The sequence below is a fragment of the Rhinatrema bivittatum genome, chromosome 2 (genome assembly GCF_901001135.1).
Source record: "Rhinatrema bivittatum chromosome 2, aRhiBiv1.1, whole genome shotgun sequence".
Lineage (NCBI taxonomy): Eukaryota > Metazoa > Chordata > Amphibia > Gymnophiona > Rhinatrematidae > Rhinatrema > Rhinatrema bivittatum.
In genome coordinates this window covers 2018965-2043103 of record NC_042616.1, presented here as the reverse complement: position 1 = coordinate 2043103, position 24139 = coordinate 2018965, and the positions used below count along the sequence as shown (strand labels likewise).

Below are 24139 nucleotides of genomic sequence, written 5' to 3'. Positions count from 1 at the left end.
GCAAATTTGATTATCTCACTCATTTTATTTCTTTCCAGATCATTTATAAATATATTGAAAAGTTAGGGTCCCAATACAGATCCCTGAGGCACTCCACTGTCCACTCCCTTCCACTGAGAGAATTGCCCATTTAATCCTACTCTCTGTTTCCTGTCTTTTAACCAGTTTGTAATCCACGAAAGGACATCGCCTCCTATCCCATGACTTTTTAGTGTTCGTAGAAGCCTCTCATGAGGAACTTTGTCAAACGCCTTCTGAAAATCCAAATTCACTACTGTATTTGGACTAACTGCCCTAAAATTGCTATGCCCAAGTATATAACGACAATATCAAAACATCCTCAATTTGTAATAGCCACTCTCTAAAACAGATTGAATCTGCGGTTTAAACCTCAAGTGCAAATCAACAAGGAGTCAAAGATCCCCAACTCCATTGTACTGGATTGCGGCTCCATTCACTAATAAAGGGAATTTACCCATAACTGGGGGGACAGTTTGAGGTAGATAAATACATAAATCCCTTGTTTTAGAGAAATCCAGTAGCTGACGTCCATGAATTGATGATAGATAAGCATGATGAGATACCTTTCAAGGTGGTAGGAATAGTTGAATAGCGTGGGAAAGACGCTGGCTATCGTCCGCATACGTGCGGAGCTCGAGGCCTGGTTCTTCAGTAGCGAATGTTTAGCTGACGTCCATGAATTGATGATAGATAAGCATGATGAGATAACTTTCAAGGTGGTAGGAATAGTTGAGTGGCATGGGAAAGACACTGGTTATCGTCCGCATACGTGCGGGGCTCGAGGCCTGGTTCTTCAGTAGCGAATGTTTAGCTGACGTCCATGAATTGATGATAGATAAGCATGATGAGATAACTTTCAAGGTGGTAGGAATAGTTGAATAGCGTGGGAAAGACACTGGTTATCGTCCGCATACGTGCGGAGCTCGAGGCCTGGTTCTTCAGTAGCGAATGTTTAGCTGACGTCCATGAATTGATGATAGATAAGCATGATGAGATACCTTTCAAGGTGGTAGGAATAGTTGAATAGCGTGGGAAAGACGCTGGTTATCGTCCGCATACGTGCGGAGCTCGAGGCCTGGTTCTTCAGTATTTATTTATTTATTTATTTCGGATTTTTATATACCGGCATTCTCAATACAAGTATCGAATCAGGTCGGTTTACATAGAACAAAACTGTCGCAATAAAGGCGTTACATTAAACAGCGTTTCTTAACATATGAGTAACATATAACATATCATATAAAAATATAAATAAATAATACAAATTAAATATTACATAGACTATAATAATAATAATAACTCGTCAACAGGACGTGGATAAACACAAAGGATGTTTAAGGCATGAGTATATATCTTGAATAATTAGAGGGGTAGTCTAAATTGTGATATGTGGGTACATAGACCTTGTTGCTGTGCAAAGTCCGAGTTGTGCATGAGTAAAAGGAGGCTGATGAATCAGAGAAGGAGTCTTAAACAGGTGTGTTGTTCAGATCTGACGTGGTTAGATCTGGAGGGGAGTATGGCTGATCGAGGATCTGATGTTGGACTATTTTTCTCTTTGACCGGTGTCGGAATGATCTTGTGATTCTGTGTAGGCTTGCCTGAAAAGCCACGTTTTTAGGTTTTTCTTAAAAGTTGGATGACAAGTCTCTTGGCGAAGATCCGGCGGTAATGAGTTCCAGAGTTCCAGTAGCGAATGTTTAGCTGACGTCCATGAATTGATGATAGATAAGCATGATGAGATAACTTTCAAGGTGGTAGGAATAGTTGAATAGCATGGGAAAGACGCTGGCTATCGTCCGCATATGTGCGGAGCTTGAGGTCTGGTTCTTCAGTAGCGAATGTTTAGCTGACGTCCATGAATTGATGATAGATAAGCATGATGAGATACCTTTCAAGGTGGTAGGAATAGTTGGATAGCGTGGGAAAGACGCTGGCTATCGTCCGCATACGTGCGGAGCTCGAGGCCTGGTTCTTCAGTAGCGAATGTTTAGCTGACGTCCATGAATTGATAATAGATAAGCATGATGAGATACCTTTCAAGGTGGTAGGAATAGTTGAATAGCGTGGGAAAGACGCTGGCTATCGTCCGCATACGTGCGGAGCTCGAGGCCTGGTTCTTCAGTAGCGAATGTTTAGCTGACGTCCATGAATTGATGATAGATAAGCATGATGAGATACCTTTCAAAGCGGTAGGAATAGTTGAATAGTGTGGGAAAGACGCTGGCTATCGTTCGCATACGTGCAGAGCTCGAGGCCTCGTTCTTCAGTAGCGAATGTTTAGCTGACGTCCATGAATTGATGATAGATAAGCATGATGAGATATCTTTCAAGGTGGTAGGAATAGTAAATAGTTGAATAGCGTGGGAAAGACGCTGGCTATCGTCCGCATACGTGCGGAGCTCGAGGCCTGGTTCTTCAGTCAAGATGCATAGCAGGGAGACCAACATTAAAGGGACCCGGGCAGCAATTTAAACATTTTCAGTGCATACTTTTTGTTCTCTCGTTTATAAACGGCCCCTCTCGTGCTGGGGTCCACAAGCGAGTTAATAAGATCTGGTGACTTACAGTGTCGAATGCAGCCGAAATACAACAGCTGTGACGATATTGTGTTTTTCCATTTTCCTTAAAAGATAATCATTTGCGGACACCATTAGGCTTTCAGTGTTATGGTTTTTACGAAATCCACATTGGAAGATACTGAAAGGAAGTCAGAGAGGCCTGAGAGTGCAGCACATTTTCTAATAATTTTCCCAGGGAACATCCATTGGAGATTGGTCAGAAACTAGATGGAGCATCTGATATTTGATGATGTTTTTTCCCAAAACAGGTCAATTGAGGGCTTGCTTTATTAATGAAGGAACTAACCCTTGGACTAGAGATCTATTAATTAAAGTGGTGAAAATCTCTTTGAAATCAGCCCACAATAAATAAATGAGAGAGGATCTAACGAATTAATAGAGTTCTTTAATCTGGACGGAAAACCTTCAAATTCTGTCAATTTACTTCCTCAAACTGCTCCCAACGAGCTTCTCCCTCACCGGACAGTGGGACGAGTCTGAAGCAAGAGGGATAGAAGACATTACAATGGATTGACTTATTGAAGTACTAGAAGAGATGTCTGTCAGATTATTAATCCACTTGACATAGTAATCAGCGTAATTTTGTGGATTAAAATGATCTAATAATTTAATGGAATTGATTTTCTCCTAGGACAAGCAGATAGTAGTCCTCACAGATGGGTGACATCGTCTGATGGAGCCCGGCAGAGAAAACATTTGTTGAAGTTTCTAGAAGCTTTGACTGCACACTGAGCCTGCCCAGCCTGCCACTATCTGTGCGTCCACGTGAGGCCCCCCTTCAGTCTCTCTTTTTCCATGGTGCAGTTGCCTCGCAGTTTTTGGAGCTCTGCTTCATCTTCCTTTTCGTGCTCTAAATTAGCAATTTTCCCCCATTCCATTGTCGGGTCCCACTTTGCCAGTTGGTGTTCTCTCCTCCGGCGCGGCAGGTAATGCTCTTCTTCGCTGTCGATTCCCACTTCTCGGTGGCCCTGGTCAAACACGCGCGCCGGCTATTTTTCATGGCGTCATCCAGCTTCCGTTGGTGCCCCTAGTGCCCGCAGACTATGTCTATCACAGAGCCGCATGAGGTTTGCATCCCCTGCCTGGGGGCATGGCACGACATCCGAGGGTGTCAGTTGTGTGATCAGATGATCCCCAAGGGCCATTGTGCTCAGCTCGACAAAATGGAGAAAAGTTTTGGTTCCAAAAAATCTGCTCCATCCACACCCAAATCAGAGTTCTCGACACCTGAGGGTCGGGGGGAACTGCTTGATAAGCTCCCCCACGCCACACCCCCGTCCATTTCTTCTAAAGACCATGGCGATGGTGACCAGCCCTCCACGGTCTCTCTGCTTTCCAGTACGTGGTGATGCTCCGCCTCCTGAGCACCAGGGAAAGACAGGGCCAAGCACCATGGAAGATCCCGCAAGCATCGACACCGGTCACTGTTGGCGCATGGCTCCAGTTCCGGTGCGGTACTGGTGGCAGCCGTACCGCCACCGAAGCGACCCCCATGGTACAGAGGCCCCAACCTCCGATAGACCCGGGAGTCCCAGGCGTTCCTCACTGATATCGGTATCGGGCACCATGCCCCCCCCCCCCCCCGGAGACCCGAGGAGGCATCAGTGATGCCTCGTCCCCCTCCCTCAGTCCTGTCCTCACTGGACTTTCAGGAGGAGTTGGACCGCAGGGTGCAGAGTGCAGTGCTCCGAGCTCTACAGAGCGTGGAGCTGCCCCCGCCACCGGCCCCCATACCAGTGACAGAGCCTGAGCTGACTATCTTGGCGCCCCTGCTCGAGCATCTGGATGTCTTACTTAGCACCTTCCCGACACAGCCAGTACCCGAGGGACCCTCTGTTTCCCAGCAGCCACTGATGCCCCCCTTGGGAGCAATCCCCATCATTGGGGCCTCCGAGGAGGAAGACGCATCTGGCGCCGTGGTTCTGAAGCCTCTGGTATCCCTTTTGCTGCCAGGACCGTCGATTCCCTCGGTGTCTTCGAGACCCTCCGAGCCCAGGGCCAGGAATTCAACAGGCCACACCCGTGCAGGTCCCTTGATGGACTCAGTGAGAAAGAAGGCCCTTATGATCCATGGGGGGGATGATTCTTCAGAATCTTCTTCTGAGATCTCTGACAACCCCCTGTCGGAGTCTTCGCTACCAAAGGAAAGTGTCAGTCTCTTCCGGAGGACTTCTCCTTTGCGGGGTTTGTTAGGGCCATGACCGATGCTATCCCCTTCCAGCTTCTCACGGAAGAGAAGAGGATGCACGACACAAAATGTTGGAGGTCCTTCAATTTGTCAATGCTCCTAAATAGATTGTGGCTGTTCCCATTCATTACATCTTTAAGGATCTTCTCCTTCGGATGTGGGAGCTCCCAATATCCATTTCTCCAGTGAATAGGAAGGCAGATGCCACTTACCTAGTGCAACAGGCCTTAGATTATGAGAGACGTCATCTCCCTCACCAGTCTGTGGTTGTGGAGTCTGCTCTCAAAAAGGCCAAACGCTCCCGCAGCCATGCCTCTGCCCCTCCGGGGTGGGAACATAGGGAGCTGGATGCTTTGAGGAGGAATGTTTTTCAGGGCACTATGCTCATTGGCTGTATCACTTCCTACCAGTTGTATATGACCCAGTACAACTGAAACCTGTGGAAACAGGTCCAGGATCTAGCAGAACGGCTGCCACAACAGCAGCAGGAATCGTTCACCACTGTTGTACAGCAAGATCTCGAGGCTGGGAAACACGAGGTGAGATACACCTACAATGTTTTTGAAACAGCAGCCAGGGTGGCTGCTGTGAGCATCGGCGTCCATAGGATGGCCTGGCTCCGTGCTTGACCTCCACCAAGAGGCGCAAGAAAAGTTGGCTGACCTCCCTTGTACAAGTGAAAACCTATTTGGGGATAAGGTCCGAGATGCAGTAGCCCAGTTGAAGGATCACCATGAAACCTTTCAACAATTCTCTGCTAGTGCTTCAGATCCTCCATCCTCTGCCAGGAAATCTTCCAGACCAAGCTCCAGGACGTCCTTCTATCGGCAGTGGAAATATTAACCCCCCCCCCCCCCCCCCCCGCCTCTCAGACTCGCACACTCCGTGCTAGCTCCAGGGGCAGTTCCCATCAATAGCGAGCGCTTAGACCCCACCTGGCCCCCCAACAGGCCCCAGCTATGAACTTTTGATTGGAGGCGAGGGAGCATGGGTCAGCGAGTCGTACCCCTGACACTAGATCCCCAGTGGGAGGCAGACTTCTTTACTTCACCATCCACTGGTTGACTATCACTTCGGACCACTGGGTCCTTACTATAGTTCACTAGGGATATCGAGAAAACTTCAAAAAGATCCCAGAGGACTCTCCCCCATGTCCATCATGAGGTTCGTCCACCCAGCAGGTCATACTTCAGACAGAGCTGTCCGTCCTTCTCATGGTGGGAGCGGTAGAGCCCGTCCCTCATCGTCAGCAGGGTCGAGGATTCTATTTGAGGTACTTCCTCATACCAAAGAGGACTGGGGGTTTGCGCCCATTCTCAACCTCAGGGCATTGAACAAATTCCTCAGAAGAGAAATGTTCAAGATGGTTTCTCTGGGCATTCTGATTCCCCTCCTCAAAAGAGGAGACTGGCTCTGCTCCCTCGATCTCAAGGGTGCCTACGCCCACATTGCCATCTTCCCCAAACACAGAAAGTATCCTTTCTTTGTGGTGAGGAAGGCTCACTTCCAGTACAGGGTGCTGCCTTTTGGTTTGGCCTCAGCCCCTCGCGCCTTCACCAAGTGCCTGGAAGTGGTGGCAGCACAGCTCAGGCGCCGTGCGGTGCACGTCTTCCCATACCCAGACGACTGGTTGGTCAAAAGCGACTCCCGCACGGGGGAGCTGGACGCTTTGGCTCTAACAATGCAGGTGCTGCAATCTCTGGGTTTTGTCATCAGCTACCCAAAATACCACCTCTGCCCGTCTACCCAGCTGGACTTCATAGGAGCTAGGCTGGACACAGCTCATGTGAAAGCATTCTTGCCCTACGATTGTGGCATTGTCCTATCTTTGTTGGCAACCTTGGTGCGCAACAGTCAGGACGCAAGTGCCCACCTTCTGCTTCGCTTGTTGGCCTCATGGCAGCCTCAGTCCATATTACCCCCATTAGTCTGCCTTTTCATACTTGGAGCACAATGGACATTGTGATCGCAATGGCAACAGGCATCTCAGGACTTCAAGGCTCATGTGTCCATCACACAACCTCTGACTGAAGATCTCTCTGTCCTGGTGGGAGAATCTCTTCAATCTAAAGCGGGGGATTCCCTTCCAAGCTACCCCGCCTCAGGTGGTCCTTACCACCGATACCTCTCCTCAGGGCTGGGGAGCCCATATGGACGGCCTTCACATGCAGGGCCACTGGACTGCTCAGGAAGCTCTCTGCCAGATAAACTTCATACAGTTTTGTGCGATTCGTTACGCCCTCTGAGCATTCCGAGACCGGTTGAACCACAAAGCAGTCCCGATTCAGGCGAATAATCAGGTTGCGATGTGGAATATCAACAAGCAAGGGGGCATGGGGTCGTTCCTCCTCTGTCAAGAGGCAGTACAGATCTGTTCCTGGGCTCTGTCGCAAGGGATGTCTCTGCAAGCGGTGTACCTACCCGGGACGCTGAACGTGCTGGCAGACCGCCTAAACCACTCTTTTCAGCCGCACGAGTGGTCTCTGACCCCGGATGTGGCTGCCTGGATTTTCCACTGGTGGGGGATTCCGGATGTGGACCTCTTCACCTCCCCGTACAACTACAAAGTGAACAATTTTTGCTCCCTTTAAGTGTGGGACAGCTGCCCAGCCTCAGACGCCTTCACCCTTCGTTGGGGCAGGGTTCTCTTGTACGCATATCCTCCTCTTCCACTCCTCCTGAAGACTCTCCTGAAGCTCCAGCAGGACCGAGAGACTATGATCCTTGTATCCCCCTACTGGCTCAACCAGACCTGGTTCCTTCTCCTTCGGGACCTGTCCATCAGGGATCCCATCAGACTGGGAGCCGCGCCTGATCTGATAACACAAAATCAGGGCACCCTGCACCATCCGAACCTCCGGGCGTTAGCGTTGACAGCTTGGATGTTGAGCGCCTAGTCCTTCAGCCCCTGGACCTCTCAGGAAAACGTCTCCCAGGTGCTGGTGGCTTCCAGAAAGCTTTTCCACCAGAAAGTCTTACAGGTTGAAATGGAAAAGGTTCTCTATCTGGTGTGAGGGGCATGGCTTAGATCCAGTCACATGCCCCCCATCCCGGGTTCTTGGACTACTTGTGGCACCTTCCCGAGTCTGGGCTTAAAACCACCTCAGTCAGGATTCATCTGAGTGCGGTTAGTGCGTACCATCGAGGTATCGCTGGCAGACCCATATCAGTGCAACCCATAGTAGGTCGCATTATGAGGGGTCTGATTCAGCTAAAACCCCCTGTTCAGTCTCCTGTTGTGTCCTGGGACCTCAATATTATCCTGGCGCGGCTCATGCATCCTCTCTATGAGCCCTTGCGCTCCTGCGACCCGAATTTCCTCAGTTGGAAGGTTGTATTCTTAGTGGCGATCACTTCAGCTCGTAGAGTTAGTGAGCTTCACGCCTTAGTAATGTACTCGGCATATACGAAATTCTTCGTGATCATGTGGTCCTGCATACACGTCCCAAGTTTGTACCTAAGGTTGTGACTGATTTTCACATCAATCAGTCCATTGTTCTGCCCACCTTCTTTCCGAGGCCTCATTCCCATCCAGGAGAATGGGTTCTTCATACCTTGGATTGCAAGAGGGCTTTGGCCTTCTATTTGGAATGCACAGCAGGTTACAGGCAAACCACTCAACTCTGTTTCTTTCAACAACAATAGACTGGGAGTTGCAGTGGGCAAACAGACTCTGTCTAACCGACTAGCGGCCTCCATTGCCTTCTGCTGTGCATAAGCGGGCCTTCAGCTTGGAGGCTGAATCAAAGCCCGTTCTGTGAGGGCCATGGAGGCGTCAGTAGCCCACCTTCGGGCGGTTCCCGTTGCTGACGTTTGATGGGCAGCGACATGGAGCTCCCTACACACGTTCGCCTCTCACTACTGCTTGGGCAAGGATGGTCGACAAGACAGTGCTCTCTGCCAATCTGTCCTTCGCAACCTCTTTCAGGTTTAAACCCAATTCTTCCTGCCTAGGGCCATTCTTTGGTTCGGGCTGTTCCCCCGTGTTACTAACAGCACCACAGTTGTTACTGTGCCCGTTGGCACCCGGTTTGGTGCCCGCTACGCATGGTTATGGTCTGGAGCAGCCTATAGCTTGGTATTCACCCACATGTGAGGACTACCATCCTGCTTGTCCTAGGAGAAAGCGCAGTTGCTTACCTGTAACAGGTGTTCTCCTAGGACAGCAGGATGTTAGTCCTCAGGAAACCCACCCACCACCCCACGGAGTTGGGTTGTTTTCTGCGTTTTGTTTTATTTTTTGCTTGTATTTTTTCATCTATGTTACAAGACTGAAGGGGGATCATGCATGGACACGTGGATAGTGGATGCTGGGCATGCTCAGGGTGCCAGTCAAAGCTTCTAGAAACGTTGACAGAAGTTTTCCATGCTGGGCTCCATCTATTGATGTCACCCATCCATGAAGACTAACATCTTGCTGTCCTAGGAGAACACCTGTTACAGGTAAGCAACTGTGCTGTACCTGAGGACATCTCAGAGCTTGGCTGAATCCTTCTTGTGTCTCTTCCTGTCAGGAACAAGACATAGATATACGTGCCACTTCTTCCAATGTTGTTCGCTCTTTGATAACAGAGGAGTTTCGGAGGATGAGACGGGAGGAGCATGAGGTGGAGTATCAGGAGGCACAGTCCAGCATCAAAGAGACACTGCACAAGTTGGAGGGGCCGAATATGACAGACCACATGAAGGACCAGATTCGACAATGGTTCATTGAATGCCAGTAAGTATCTCCTGCAGAGGCAGAGAAATCCCACAGACACCATCACAAGTATGCACTCATGGGAGGGAAATACAAGAAAGCGACATTCCAAAAGGACTGTCACATCTGTACAGTCATGAAAGAGAAATGCAGGAAAGTGACATCTCAGCGAGACTGTCGCATCTATACAGGCACGAGAGGGAAATCTAGGAAGGTGACATCTCAGTGAGACTGTTGCATCTATACAGTCATGAGAGGGAAATCTAGGAAGGTGACATCTCAGTGAGACTGTCGCATCTATATAGTCATGAAAGAGAAGTACAGGAAAGTGACATCTCAGCGAGACTGTTGCATCTATACAGTCATGACAATTTTAGTAGGAATTTCAGTTTGAGTTATCTTTAGGTTTCTATACACTCAGTAGAGTTATCGTTAGGTATCTATACAGTTAGAGTTATGTTTAGGTTTCTGTACAGTCAGAGTTATCTTTAGTTATCTATACAGTCAGTAGAGTTATCTTTAGGTATCTATACAGTTAGTTATCTTTAGGTTTCTGTATAGTCAGTAGAGTTATCTTTACATTTCTATACAGTCAGTAGAGTTATCTTTAGGTTTCTGTATAGTCAGTTTTTTTTCATTTATTAAAATTTATTGATCGCCTACCACAGAAAGGCCTAGGCGATTTACAGCATTAACATACATAATTAAAACATAAAAATAATAAATACAATACCACACAAATTACATATATTTCACATAGACAAAAATAACCAGTCTCATCTAGTGTTATGCTCCTGCCCGCAAGAAGCATGGGCAGGCTCTTACCTTCTCACAGACAGCCAGTCGGGCTGCTGATGCTTTTCCCCTGAATCAGCTGGGGCTGTCCCCGCAGCTGTTCCCATGCGGCCGGCTTCTCTGTTCCTGCCTTCCCCGACGTACTGCTGCGATCCCGGGACCTTTCAGCCAGCAGGGAGGCCGTCCTTGACGGTGCCTGCTTCAGTCCGGGTCCTTGCCTGGCAGGGAGCCGTCCCTGCCGGTGCCTGCAGCTCTCTCCTGTGCCTGCAGCCTGCTACAGCTCTCTACTCTCCCTGCAGCCTTACCTCTCTCTGCTTCTTCCTGCTTCTGTCCTTACAGCTCTCTGTTCTCTCTGCCGGTGCCTGCAGCCAGCCTTACCTCTCTCTGCTTCTTCCTGCTTCTGTCCTTGCAGCTGGGAGCTGCTCCACTGACCTGCCTTCACCCAGCTCCAGCCCAGGGCTGCTCCACTGCTTCCCTGGCCTTCCACGTGGCTGAGGACGCCACCAGCTTTCAGCTCTTCTCTCCAGCTCCCTAGGGCGCGGGCGTGCGTCTCTCTGCTCCTCTTCAAGGGCCAGCCAGGTGTGGCCCCCTGCTGACCCCTCCCTGGGCGTTGTCCACCTCAGCCCTACTAAAGGGCTCAGCTTTCAGTCTGTCTTTGCCTTCGCAAGGAGTTGGTCACTCCTGAGATCCTTCGCTCCAGGAAGTCGTCCGTGGTCCAGCACTTCTGCAAGGTCCTGTGTTTCTTGTTACCTGTCGGAGCTCCTCGTCCAGTCCTGATGTCTGCCTGCCGTTCCAGTCCCAAGGTCTGTCTCTTGATCCAGTCCTGATGTTCCTGCTGTTCCAGATGTCCATGTTCCAGCCCTGAGGTGTGTCTCCTGTTCCAGTATCTGTGTTCCAGTCCTGATGTTCCAGTCCTGATGTTCCTGCTGTTCCAGATATCCTTGTTCCTGATCCTGATGCTTTAACCTGCCTTGAGCTGCCAGGAGTGCAGCGTATTCTTGCCTTGTGCTGCCAGGAGTGCAGGAACCTGCTTCCTCTTTCCTGTGCTCTCCCGCTCTCTGCGTGGTCCGCAACCAGCCTTCCAGGGCTGAGTAGGGCGCGCATGAGGCAGGGTGGTCCGCGACTCAGTCCCGCAGGTGGTCTGAGTAGGGCGCCCTGAGGGACGGTGCCCATGTCTTCCTTCAGCCCTCGTTCCTGATTCCACCTCTGTGCATCCAGTCCTGAGTCCACGCCTGTGCCTGTCCACGTCTATGCATCCTACACCTCATTCCTGAGTCCACGTCTTTGCCTGAGTCCACGTCTAAGGATCCTGCATCTATGCCTGAGTCCACGTCTATGCATCCTACACCTCATTCCTGAGTCCACGTCTTTGCCTGAGTCCACGTCTAAGGATCCTGCATCTATGCCTGAGTCCACGTCTATGGATCCTGCACCTCATTCCTGAGTCCACGTCTATGCCTGAGTCTACGTCGTTCCTGAGTCTCGTCTGAATCCATGTTCCAGTCATCGCTGTCCTGGCCTCCATCTGGCCTGCCGCTTCGTGCCGTACCCTGCGGCAGGTCCGAAAGGGCTGGGAACGGTCGGAGGACTGTTCACAAGACCAACATTGCGTTGTTGGGTCTTCTGAAGCGTGCAGGTCCGGAGGAGGGCCTGTCTTCCGTGTTACTCCAGCCCTGCTCCCGTCCAGCCCATGCTCGGGCATGCCACGCCTCCCACGGCACTTCTTCAGAGCCCTCTGGGGTCGAGCCGTGGCCCAAGGACACACATCACCCAGGAGTGGGATCGCTCTTCTAGCGCTCCACAACATCTAGACAAAGTAAATAATCAATCACCCACAATATGTAACAGGCTTCTCACATCTATAGAGGTATTTACTCTGCTAGCAGCAATCTAGAATATGTTGTATGCATGATGGATGGTTATCTTTAGGTATCTATACAGTCAGTAGAGTTATCTTTAGGTTTCTATACACTCAGTAGAGTTATGTTTAGGTATCTATACAGTCAGTAGAGTTATCTTTAGGTTTCTGTACAGTCAGTTATCTTTAGGTATCTATACAGTCAGTAGAGTTATCTTTAGGTTTCTATACACTCAGTAGAGTTATGTTTAGGTTTCTATACAGTCAGTAGTTATCTTTAGGTATCTGAGTTATCTTTAGGTTTCTGTACAGTCAGTAGAGTTATGTTTAGGTATCTATACAGTCAGTAGAGTTACCTTTAGGTTTCTATACAGTCAGTAGTTATCTTTAGGTATCTGAGTTATCTTTAGGTTTCTGTACAGTCAGTAGAGTTATGTTTAGGTATCTATACAGTCAGTAGAGTTATCTTTAGGTTTCTATACACTCAGAGCTATGTTTATGTATCTATACAGTCAGTAGAGTTATCTTTAGGTTTCTGTACAGTCAGTAGTTATCTTTAGGTATCTATACAGTCAGTAGAGTTATCTTTAGGTTTCTGTACAGTCAGTTATGTTTAGGTATCTATACAGTCAGTAGAGTTATCTTTAGGTTTCTATACACTCAGTAGAGTTATGTTTAGGTATCTATACAGTCAGTAGAGTTACCTTTAGGTTTCTATACAGTCAGTAGTTATCTTTAGGTATCTGAGTTATCTTTAGGTATCTGTACAGTCAGTAGAGTTATGTTTAGGTATCTATACAGTCAGTAGAGTTATCTTTAGGTTTCTATACACTCAGAGCTATGTTTATGTATCTATACAGTCAGTAGTTATCTTTAGGTATCTATACAGTCAGTAGAGTTATCTTTAGGTTTCTGTACAGTCAGTTATCTTTAGGTATCTATACAGTCAGTAGAGTTATCTTTAGGTTTCTATACAGTCGGTAGGAGTTATCTTTAGGTATCTATACAGTCAGTAGATTTATCTTTAGGTTTCTATACAGTCAGAGTTATCTTTAGGTTTGTATACAGTTAGAGTTATCTTTAGGTTTCTGTACGGTCAGTAGGAGTTATCTTTAGTTATCTATACAGTCAGTAGAGTTATTTTTATTTATTTACAGTTCTTATATACCGCACAATGGGTAGGGAACTATCCGTCTAGGCGTTTTACATATTAATACATACACAAATAATATTATACTAACAATACATTGACAAACATATGCAATCCTATTAAAATCATAAAATAAACATAAAATACAAAGAAATATGTTATGGTAAACTTAATATATATTGTAAGCCTGAGTAAAAAGATGGGTTTTTAGTAGTTTCTTGAATTCTGTACGACTAGCAGTTAGATGAATGTGTTCAGGCAGTGAGTTCCAAAGTACTGGACCGGCAACAGAAAAAGCTCGTTTACGGGTGAGTGCCAAACTGACAGATTTTATATACATTCAAGTATACATTTATCAATAGAACGGAGTTGTCGAGATGGTCTGTAGATTCGCAATAAAGAGCATAACCAGATAGAATTAGTATTATAAAGTAGGTTATGTATTGTAGTTAGAATTTTGTAAGTGATGCGATATGTAATTGGTAACCAATGCAGATGTTGTAAAACAGAAGTAATGTGTTCTGACCGTGGCGTATTGTATAACATATGAGCAGCTGCATTTTGTATTAATTGTAAAGGGCGTACAGTTGCTTGTGGTAGACCAGTTATCTTTAGGTTTCTATACAGTTAGTTATCTTTAGGTTTCTGTACAGTCAGTAGTTTTCTTTAGGTATCTATACAGTCAGTAGAGTTATCTTTAGGTATCTATACAGTTAGTTAACTCTACTGATTGTATAGAAACCTAAAGATATCTTTAGGCTTCTATACAGTCAGTAGAGTTATCTTTAGGTATCTATACAGTCAGTAGAGTTATCTTTAGGTTCCTATACAGTTACAGTTATCTTTAGGTATCTATATAGTCGGTAGGAGTTATCTTTAGGTATCTATTCAGTTAGTAGAGTTATCTTTAGGTTTCTATATAGTCAGTAGAGTTATCTTTAGGTTTCTGTACGGTCAGTAGTTTTCTTTAGGTATCTATACAGTTAGTTATCTTTAGGTATCTATACAGTCAGTAGATTTATCTTTAGGTTTCTATACAGTCAGTAGAGTTATCTTTAGGTTTGTATACAGTTAGAGTTATCTTTAGGTTTCTGTACGGTCAGTAGGAGTTATCTTTAGTTATCTATACAGTCAGTAGAGTTATCTTTAGGTTTCTATACAGTTAGTTATCTTTAGGCTTCTATACAGTCAGTAGGAGTTATCTTTAGGTTTCTATACAGTTAGTTATCTTTAGGTATCTATACAGTCAGTAGATTTAACTTTAGGTTTCTATACAGTCAGTAGAGTTATCTTTAGGTTTGTATACAGTTAGAGTTATCTTTAGGTTTCTGAACGGTCAGTAGGAGTTATCTTTAGTTATCTATACAGTCAGTAGAGTTATCTTTAGGTATCTATACAGTTAGTTATCTTTAGGTTTCTATACAATCAGTAGAGTTATCTTTAGGCTTCTATACAGTCGGTAGGAGTTATCTTTAGGTATCTATAGAGTCGGGTAGGAGTTATCTTTAGGTATCTATATAGTTAGTAGAGTTATCTTTAGGTTTCTATACAGTCGGTAGGAGTTATCTTTAGGTATCTATACAGTTATTAGAGTTATCTTTAGGTTTCTATACAATCAGTACAGTTATCTTTAGGTATCTATACAGTCAGTAGAGTTATCTTTAGGTTCCTATACAGTTACAGTTATCTTTAGGTATCTATACAGTCGGTAGGAGTTATCTTTAGATATCTATTCAGTTAGTAGACTTATCTTTAGGTTTCTATATAGTCAGTAGAGTTATCTTTAGGTATCTATAGAGTCGGTAGGAGTTATCTTTAGGTATCTATATAGTTAGTAGAGTTATCTTTAGGTATCTATACAGTCAGTAGAGTTATCTTTAGGTTTCTATACAGTTAGTTATCTTTAGGTTTCTGTACAGTCAGTAGAGTTATCTTTAGGTATTGCAGTAATGAAGAGGCATCAGACAGCTTTCATGGCAGGCAGGAAGAGGGAGAAGGCAAAGAGGCAAAGAGGGTTTGTCCTCCCGAGCCTCTTCCTTTTATTGTACATTCATACAAAGGCAGATGAGGTGTCATTACATGATTGGCTACTTTCCCATAGCAACAGAAGAGTCATTACACCATTGGCTTTGGCTCAGGGGGTGTGCACGGATCATTTCATTGGCTGCTGAAATCTATACCTCCTGACTTTGTCCTGCCTCTGACTAGGGAAAACCCAGCCCTTCTTTCAGGCTAACAGGATTAATTATAGGCCAGAGAAATACATGAAGTCAGGTATCCTCTCCTAGGCAGAGAGGCTTAAGCACAAGTGATGCTTTTATTCAGGCAAATGTCAGGGAGAAGGGAAGTTAGTGTTTAACCCTGATGAAATGGCTTGCTGGCAAGCGCATATTTCCCACATCTCACCCTTTCTGTTTTTGTTTAGGGCAGCTCAGTAAAGCTTTAGACCCTTACTGAAATCTGTTATGTCTTGGTATGGGCTGGAAATAGGGGAAGGGGGATTATGGAGAGAAGAAAGCTATAATTCGGCGTGGTGTGCCAGCCACCGATGAGCTTCTGAATCTCCATATCACCCAGAGCTGGTGCAGGTGGTGTGCCAACTCTGCAGGGCTCGTGATTCCCTATTATGCATCTTACAAGACATCTTTATATCCGGGCTGAGAGCAAGGTTTCAGTATGGATATGAGGTTGGGTATGCACTGAATACAGCATCACAGGCAAATAATTAAGATAATTACAGTAATTATAATAGAAATCACCCTTTTGAGACCAGAAATATCAGGGAGCCAGGACCATAGCCAGTCCCATGGAGAAGTTGGTATTCTGTCTGAAAATGGTGCATCAGCAACCATGGTTTCTATCTGCTCTATGGTATGTGTGAGGTTTGCTTTATAATCTGATATGTACACACAGCAATGAGATCCAATTAATGCACAAACACCACCCTTAAGGCTAAAATGGTTTCTAAAGTATAGCTGTTCTGTAATGCTACTTCTCTAATCTGAGAAACTTCTGTTGTGAGTAGTTTTAATGCATGGACTGTCTGATTAAAAATGGCAGTCGTCCAGTTAGCTAGGACGTGTAAGTCTCTGTAATTCATAGCTGTTCCCATTGGGGGAAACAGGCTTCTAGCTATCTGAGTTTCTGTATACTTTTCTATGGGATTATTTATCGCCTCCCTTTTGTTACGGAGCCTTGCTTTGGGTAAATTTTTTGACTGCATAGTACGAGGGGAAGATGTAGCCTAAAGGGCATCTGTCTTTCCATCTTGGGGAAATGTACATATATGCTCTACGCCCACATAACATCCATATGTTTCCTAACAGATTAGTGGACATGTCATTGGTTATCATTTGGGCTATATAACTACAAAAGGTAAATCCTTCATCCCCTCTATACTTTCTGTACCTGCTTGGGTCTCCCACTGCACATCCTGAAATCTGCCAATTGCATACATATATGTGGTATAATTATGTAAGTGTTCAGTGATTAATACAAAGGTTCGGTTACAATATGGATATTTCCCACCTGAATCCCTTTCCCATCCCCTGTATCATAGTCCCAACAACAAAGAGCGGCAGTCTCTTGAATACAGCTACCAATGTGTAGTATGGTATTATTAACTGGAGAGTTAATGAAAACCTCTCTGTAAAGGATAATTAGTCCATACTGTAAGGTTAAATGGTACAGCATGCATCAGTAGTCCTCCGCAGGCTTGGGTTGGCATGTGTGTGCAGATCCAACAGTCTGTTCGATTCAACAGGTGTGAAAAGTTCTGTGCATGTTGTCCTGTCAGAGTCCTTGTTCTGAAATCGCCATAGCTGGAGAAATAAGGCAAAGGAGGAGGATGCAGAACACAATTGTTAATGAGTTGGCATTCAGGCAAGAAAAGGCGGCTAATAAGTTCTCTGGAGTTTTCTCAAGGCCTTGCTGTTCCAAGAGTTGTGCAGATTGGTCAGATAGGGCCTTGATCTATCCCCAGGTCATGTGGTGCTGCTTTTTGCAAGGAGTCCGGTCTCTGTCCTTCTGAGGGCTGTGGAAGCTCAGGGAGAAGTTTGGGATCGGGTCCTGTAGACCTGGACACCTTTCCATCTTTCCACGGCTTGATATCTGTGGAAGCAAGCAGAGAAACATATCCTCGTTCCCCATCTTAAGGGAACGGGATCGTACCAGACATTAAATATTCTATACAAAACTGATGGCTGTGGGTGACTAACCCTAGTCCCATAATGATTACTCATGGCTGTGTTCTTATGTGAACCTGATATGTTTAGATGATTTAAAGTAAACAATACTTTGTTCTTGTTCAGCCAGTCCTTCTTAGGGAAAAATCCAGGGGCAATTATCCCTCCTTTTTGTTTTTGTTTGGTCCAGAGCTCTTAAGGGTATGATTTGATCTCTCCACAATGGCTTGCCCTGTGGTGTGGGATGCCAAATAAGTATTTAATGTTCAATTATTGACAAAATTCATGCAAAGGAATGGCTGCAGTAAGCAGAGCCATTATTCAGAAAAGAGGGTAACCCCATTATCAAGAAAGTTTTTATGCAGTGATCAATTTTCATTCAGTAAAATAGCAATAAGTGTAAATTAATCGTTTAAAGGAAAAGTCATTTGCTGTAAGCTGAATCAAATGACAAGTATTTCAGACATTACATTAAACATATGTTACACAAGACTGACATATATTCATTCATCTTGCAAATATTAATTTACACAAAACTGACACATTCATCCATCCTGCAAATATTTCTTGCATCAAGACAGACAACAGATAACACATAATATGAGCTAAAAATCTTATCAAAAAGTTATCAAAAACAAAATTAGATCAAGGATCAAAAGTCAAAAGGTGTTAGAAAAATGTTAAAATAAACTGCAAAGTGTCATCTTCACATCTCCTCATGGCAGGAAGGCTGTAAATCTGGAAAATATTAAAAACTGGCATACAGCAAAAAATTACTAAGGTAAGGATTAAAGTGAAATTCTTACTTTTTTAACCTTGAAGAAATCAATTCTATTATTCAATTTAATAAAATCAATTTGGATTTGCAAGAAAAGGCTTGGGAGGGATTGCTTTATATGTAGCAACCTCTGTCAGTAAAAATTTTAAGGTTCAGAATTCTGTATAAATTTTGTGAAAAAGAAAATAAAACTGAAGTGTCCTTAATACATGAGGACCGCAGATCTGAAAAATAAAAACTATTATACAACAGAATTATTAAAACAATAATATAATATAACTTGTAGAATAGCATAGCGCCTCCTAGTGGAGACCCTATCATTACTTGATAGATTGCAACTATTGTTCCAGGTTGCAATCAATAATACTCTTAGCTTAAATTCAATGTGGAGTATCAGAATAGAATTTCTTCTTATAATTATTAGAATAGGAAATTAAACACGCTGTTTGCTCAGCTCTGTCTGCTGCATGCTAAAGTGACTGTAACTACTATTAATCTGTCTGAGTTATAACATATTTAAACTAGAGAGAGAAACTGCAGTACTAAGTCCAGTTTTTTTTCCTTTCAAAAGTTCTCCCTCCCTCCCCCATGAGTGGCTAGCAAGAGTTACAGAAAAAGGGGGGGAGGAGCAGTGTTTCTCAAAAGAAAAGAACTACACCCAAGGAGTTAATCCTTCAGTCAATAAACTTAAAGATAGCATTGTTTAACAATTGACCACAGACAATGGCTGGCCCAGGATTTGCTGATTCTGTGCAGACAGATACTATTTTTTAATTTACTTTAGGGAGAATCACAGTAAGTTCTGTACGCTAGCAATTCAAACTATAAACTTAAATCTCAGAGAAATGGAGTCATTTTAAATGTGAGCCAAATAAACTTTGCAAAAGGGAAATTTTCACATGTAATTTATACAGTATATTATTCAAATTTCAGTACAGTTTGTAACATAAGGTTCAGCATTCACTTTGTGGGGGAAAATACTCTCAAAGTATGCAGATTTTTTGTAACTGAATTTCAAATAGAAACTACTCCTTAAGCATGCAGTCCCTCTGCAACTGAACATCGAAGACCAATAGAAACCATTTTTTCCAAATTTGTACTGTCTGCACAGTTACTTTGCCGCCTAATCTGGTCTGCAAGAGGTCATTGAAGTGTATAATTAAATCAGTTTTTTCATAGTGATATTTTCTTTGCTTGTAACGCAGGAGTCTAATTAAATCAATTTTTTCATAGTGATATTTTCTTTGCTTGTAACGCAGGAGTCTAATTAAATCCTTTTTTTCATATTGATATTTTCTTTGCTTGTAACGCAGGAGTGCAGCTGCTTGGCCCAAGGTCTTATACGCTGATTTCTTTGAAGACCTGGGGGCATAGCCACTGCTCATGGCACTCCGGGCTGCACTCAACTCTATTGCTGCCACACCTAGTTCTTTGTTTCTTTCTGTAATGGGAAAGGCTTGAATCCCTTTCAATAATTCCTCTCTTGTGAGATTTCCATGTTCTAGATGAAATCCCATACTGACCGCTGCATATAAATTGTTACCGGGAGCAGTGGTTTGAGATAGTAATTTACCTGCACAAATTGGTGATGCAGAATTAATGACTGTCTCAGGCAATGGCAAATGGAGGTTCAGGGAGTGGTTAGTGGGGGAAGGGGGTTGCATGCAAGATGGAGGAAGGCTAGTTTTTCTGACCTCAGTGTTTTCTATTTCCTGGGGTCTTTTCTCTGAGGTGGATGCAGAGGAAGCCACAGGAGCCATGTGAGTGTGTGTCCCCAGATGTTCTATTTCATTTTCTGTCCCCCTTTGTTCATGGTTCTTTTCTGTGATGGGGAAGGCTTGAAGTCCTTCTAATAATTCTGTTTCTGTAAGGTTTTCTTTCTGCAGTTTCTGCTGAAATTCAATGCTAATCGCCCCACCCAGGCCAGGTGGTGGCTCTATTGTTCTCAAGGGTTGCTTTTCTAAAGAAGGCGGAGATGTGTGAATGGCTTGTGCCTTGAGTGTAGGTATGGGGAGCTGAGGATACAAAGAATTTGCTGTCTCTGAGGAAGACTGAGAAGATGGGGGAAGGGTATGTCTGCCTGCTTCTAAAAGCACATGGTTTGAAACTGCTGTTTTTAAACCTTTTTTTTCTACCATGTGTTCGATGGCTTCTGTACATTTTTGCCATGTTAATCTTTGCTTTATGGGAGCTCTGGGAGCCATATGAAGATAATTGCCGATTGAAATCCATTCCTGGGTATTTAGAGTTCCAGACTCCATCGAATACCAAGGGCAACGGCAAGCTATTTCACTTATTAATTTTTCTAAGTCCCCCAGGCTGACTTGCGCTATTTTTCTTCTGGTGATGAAATAATGATTATTGATGATTTGCTGCAGCTCTCTGGCATGTAGCCGCTGCTGTACAGTCAAATCACTACCCATGCTTACGAGTGTGGGGAACAAACTTGCTGAGAAATACTTTTAAAAATTACGAAGAAGTACTTTTTTTTAAAATATTAACGATTGCAAATCTGTTGAACGGTACGTACCTAGGCTATGTCCAGCCGAAATAAGCATGGAGTTTATCATCACTGTCGCGGGTCACCAGATATTGCAGTAATGAAGAGGCATCAGACAGCTTTCATGGCAGGCAGGAAGAGGGAGAAGGCAAAGAAGGTTTGTCCTCCCGAGCCTCTTCCTTTTATTGTACATTCATACAAAGGCAGATGATGTGTCATTACATGATTGGCTACTTTCCCATAGCAACAGAAGAGTCATTACACCATTGGCTTTGGCTCAGGGGGTGTGCACGGATCATTTCATTGGCTGCTGAAATCTATACCTCCTGACTTTGTCCTGCCTCTGACTAGGGAAAACCCAGCCCTTCTTTCAGGCTAACAGGATTAATTATAGGCCAGAGAAATACATGAAGTCAGGTATCCTCTCCTAGGCAGAGAGGCTTAAGCACAAGTGATGCTTTTATTCAGGCAAATGTCAGGGAGAAGGGAAGTTAGTGTTTAACCCTGATGAAATGGCTTGCTGGCAAGCGCATATTTCCCACATTTAGGTATCTATAGAGTCAGTAGAGTTATCTTTAGGTTTCTATACAGTCGGTAGGAGTTATCTTTAGGTTTCTATACAATCTGTACAGTTATCTTTAGGTATCTATACAGTCAGTAGAGTTATCTTTAGGTTCCTATACAGTTACAGTTATCTTTAGGTATCTATACAGTCGGTAGGAGTAATCTTTAAGTATCTATACAGTTAGTAGAGTTATCTTTAGGTTTCTATATAGTCAGTAGAGTTATCTTTAGGTTTCTATACAGTCGGTAGGAGTTATCTTTAGGTATCTATATAGTTAGTAGAGTTATCTTTAGGTTTCTATACAGTCGGTAGGAGTTATCTTTAGGTATCTATACAGTTAGTAGAGTTATCTTTAGGTTTCTATACAATCAGTACAGTTATCTTTAGGTATCTGTACAGTCAGTAGAGTTATCTTTAGGTATCTATAGAGTCGGTAGGAGATATCTTTAGGTATCTTTATAGTTAGTAGAGTTATCTTTAGGTTTCTATACAGTCAGTAGAGTTATCTTTAGGTATCTATAGAGTCGGTAGGAGATATCTTTAGGTATCTTTATAGTTAGTAGAGTTATCTTTAGGTTTCTATACAGTCAGTAGAGTTATCTTTAGGTATCTATAGAGTCGGTAGGAGTTATCTTTAGGTATCTTTATAGTTAGAGTTATCTTTAGGTATGTGTGTTTTATCTGGACATTTTTCTGATTTTATGTTTGTGATATTATGAATGCATTGATTTGTACTGCCGCTCCTTGTGACTTGGGAGGGTCACTTAACCCTCTGTTTCCTCAGGTACAAACTTACAGGGTCATTTATTGAGATGTGTTAGGGCGTGATAAATATCGTAGCGCACGCCAGCATGCAACATTTATTGTGAGTATGCAAGTGGAAGGTGTTAATGGAAGTGAAGGTGTCCTGCCACATCCCGCGATAGATCAGCGCACCTTAACATGGGATTTAATGTCAGAAATAACTGCACCTTGCTTTTGCACTGGAGGGGAAAGAGTTTTTAATCGCACCACTGCGGCCGTAATTGTGGATCACAGCTTTTATTGCTCGCGATAAAATGAGGCCTTGTATCAGAGACGCCTGGCAGGCCCTCCTGGGCTTAATACAAACACCTTTTCTAACCTGGCCTGTCTTCCTAAACCCATAATGTTTGTGGCAGGTTTACTGGTTGGGGGATACTGGCAGCTTCAGCAGGCTCGCCGCAGACAACAAGAACGGGCAAGGGAAGTGCCCGCACCAGAGCCCGAGCCACTGGCCCCGCAGGGAGAGGGTCGGGTCCCACGGCAGCGCGTGGCACGCAGGCAGGTATGGCGCAGGAGATACAGGGAGCCCACCCTCCCTCCCCGAGCCTCATGGCTGGGCTTGCCAGAGGATTCTGTGGTTAGCAGGAATCGCCTCAGCTCTCGGCCTATCCTGAAATTATATGAAGGCCCCATGCCGTACTGGGACTCACCAAACTATTTTGCCACCCTGAATTTCATGGCATCCGGCTCCTTCCAGATGACGGTAGGGATTGTGGGGGGGGAATGTCCCAAGGCCACTCTTTCCTGCTGTCTGGGCCAGGTCGTAAGAGCCAGTTCTGACTGCTCTAATCGCTACAAAGCAGAGGTGTCAGTGATATGATACAGAGAGGTGGGAGTGTTGGTGTATGGGGAGGTGTCAATGATATGAGAGAGGTGAGAGTGGTGTATGGGAGGTGTCAGTGATATGAGAGAGGTGAGAGTGTTGGTGTATGGGAGGTGTGAGTGATATGAGAGAGGTGAGAGTGGTGTATGGAGTTGTCAGTGATATGATACAGAGAGGTGGGAGTGTTGGTGTATGGGGGTGTCAGTGATATGGTACAGAGAGGCGGGAGTGTTGGTGTATGGGAGGTGTCAGTGATATGGTACAGAGAAGCGGGAGTGTTGGTGTATGGGAGGTGTCAGTGATATGGTACAGAGAGGCGGGGAGTGTTGGTGTATGGGAGGTGTCAGTGATATGGTACAGAGAGGCGGGAGTGTTGGTGTATGGGGGGTATCAGTGATATGGTACAGAGAGGCGGGAGTGTTGGTGTATGGGAGGTGTGAGTGATATGAGAGAGGTGAGAGTGTTGGTGTATGGGGAGTGTCAGTGATATGATACAGAGAGGCGGGAGTGTTGGTGTATGGGAGGTGTGAGTGATATGATACAGAGAGGTGGGAGTGTTGGTGTATGGGGAGTGTCAGTGATATGATACAGAGAGGTGGGAGTGTTGGTGTATGGAGGTGTGAGTGATATGATACAGAGAGGTGGGAGTGTTGGTGTATGGGGAGTGTCAGTGATATGATACAGAGAGGCGGGAGTGTTGGTGTATGGGGGTGTCAGTGATATGATACAGAGAGGTGAGAGTGTTGGTGTATGGGGGGTGTCAGTGATATGATAGAGAGGTGAGAGTGTTGGTGATGGGGAGGTGTAAGTGATATGATACAGAGAGGTGGGAGTGTTGGTGTATGGGAGGTGTCAGTGATATGAGAGAGGTGAGTCTTGGTGTATGGGAGGTGTCAGTGATATGAGAGAGGTGAGAGTGTTGGTGTATGGGAGGTGTGAGTGATATGAGAGAGGTGAGAGTGGTGGTGTATGGGGAGTTGTCAGTGATATTATACAGGTGGGGGTCATTGATTCGATGATGTGTAATTTCCTGATTTTTCTCTTGTGATTGTGTGTCACAGTGACTTTTCAGGGCGCTTTCCAGAGTTTCCTGAGGCCAGTGATGGGGGTTCCCTGCTGATCTTTGCAGCGAAGTCACCTGAGCAGGTAACTCACTTCCTTCTGTTCAGCTTAAGTCTCCTCCTCCTAAAAG

General features: G+C 44.9%; 1 protein-coding gene across 1 annotated transcript in view; it reads left to right on the top strand.

Annotated features, from left to right (window-relative positions):
- LOC115083430 (dynein regulatory complex protein 11-like) overlaps window positions 1-24139 on the top strand; it is a 378622-nt gene that overhangs the window by 109894 nt on the left and 244589 nt on the right. Inside the window, exons 6-7 of the mRNA XM_029587237.1 lie at window positions 9306-9511; window positions 24009-24093. Coding sequence (XP_029443097.1) covers window positions 9306-9511; window positions 24009-24093 — 291 coding nt within the window. The remainder of the gene's footprint in view (window positions 1-9305; window positions 9512-24008; window positions 24094-24139) is intronic.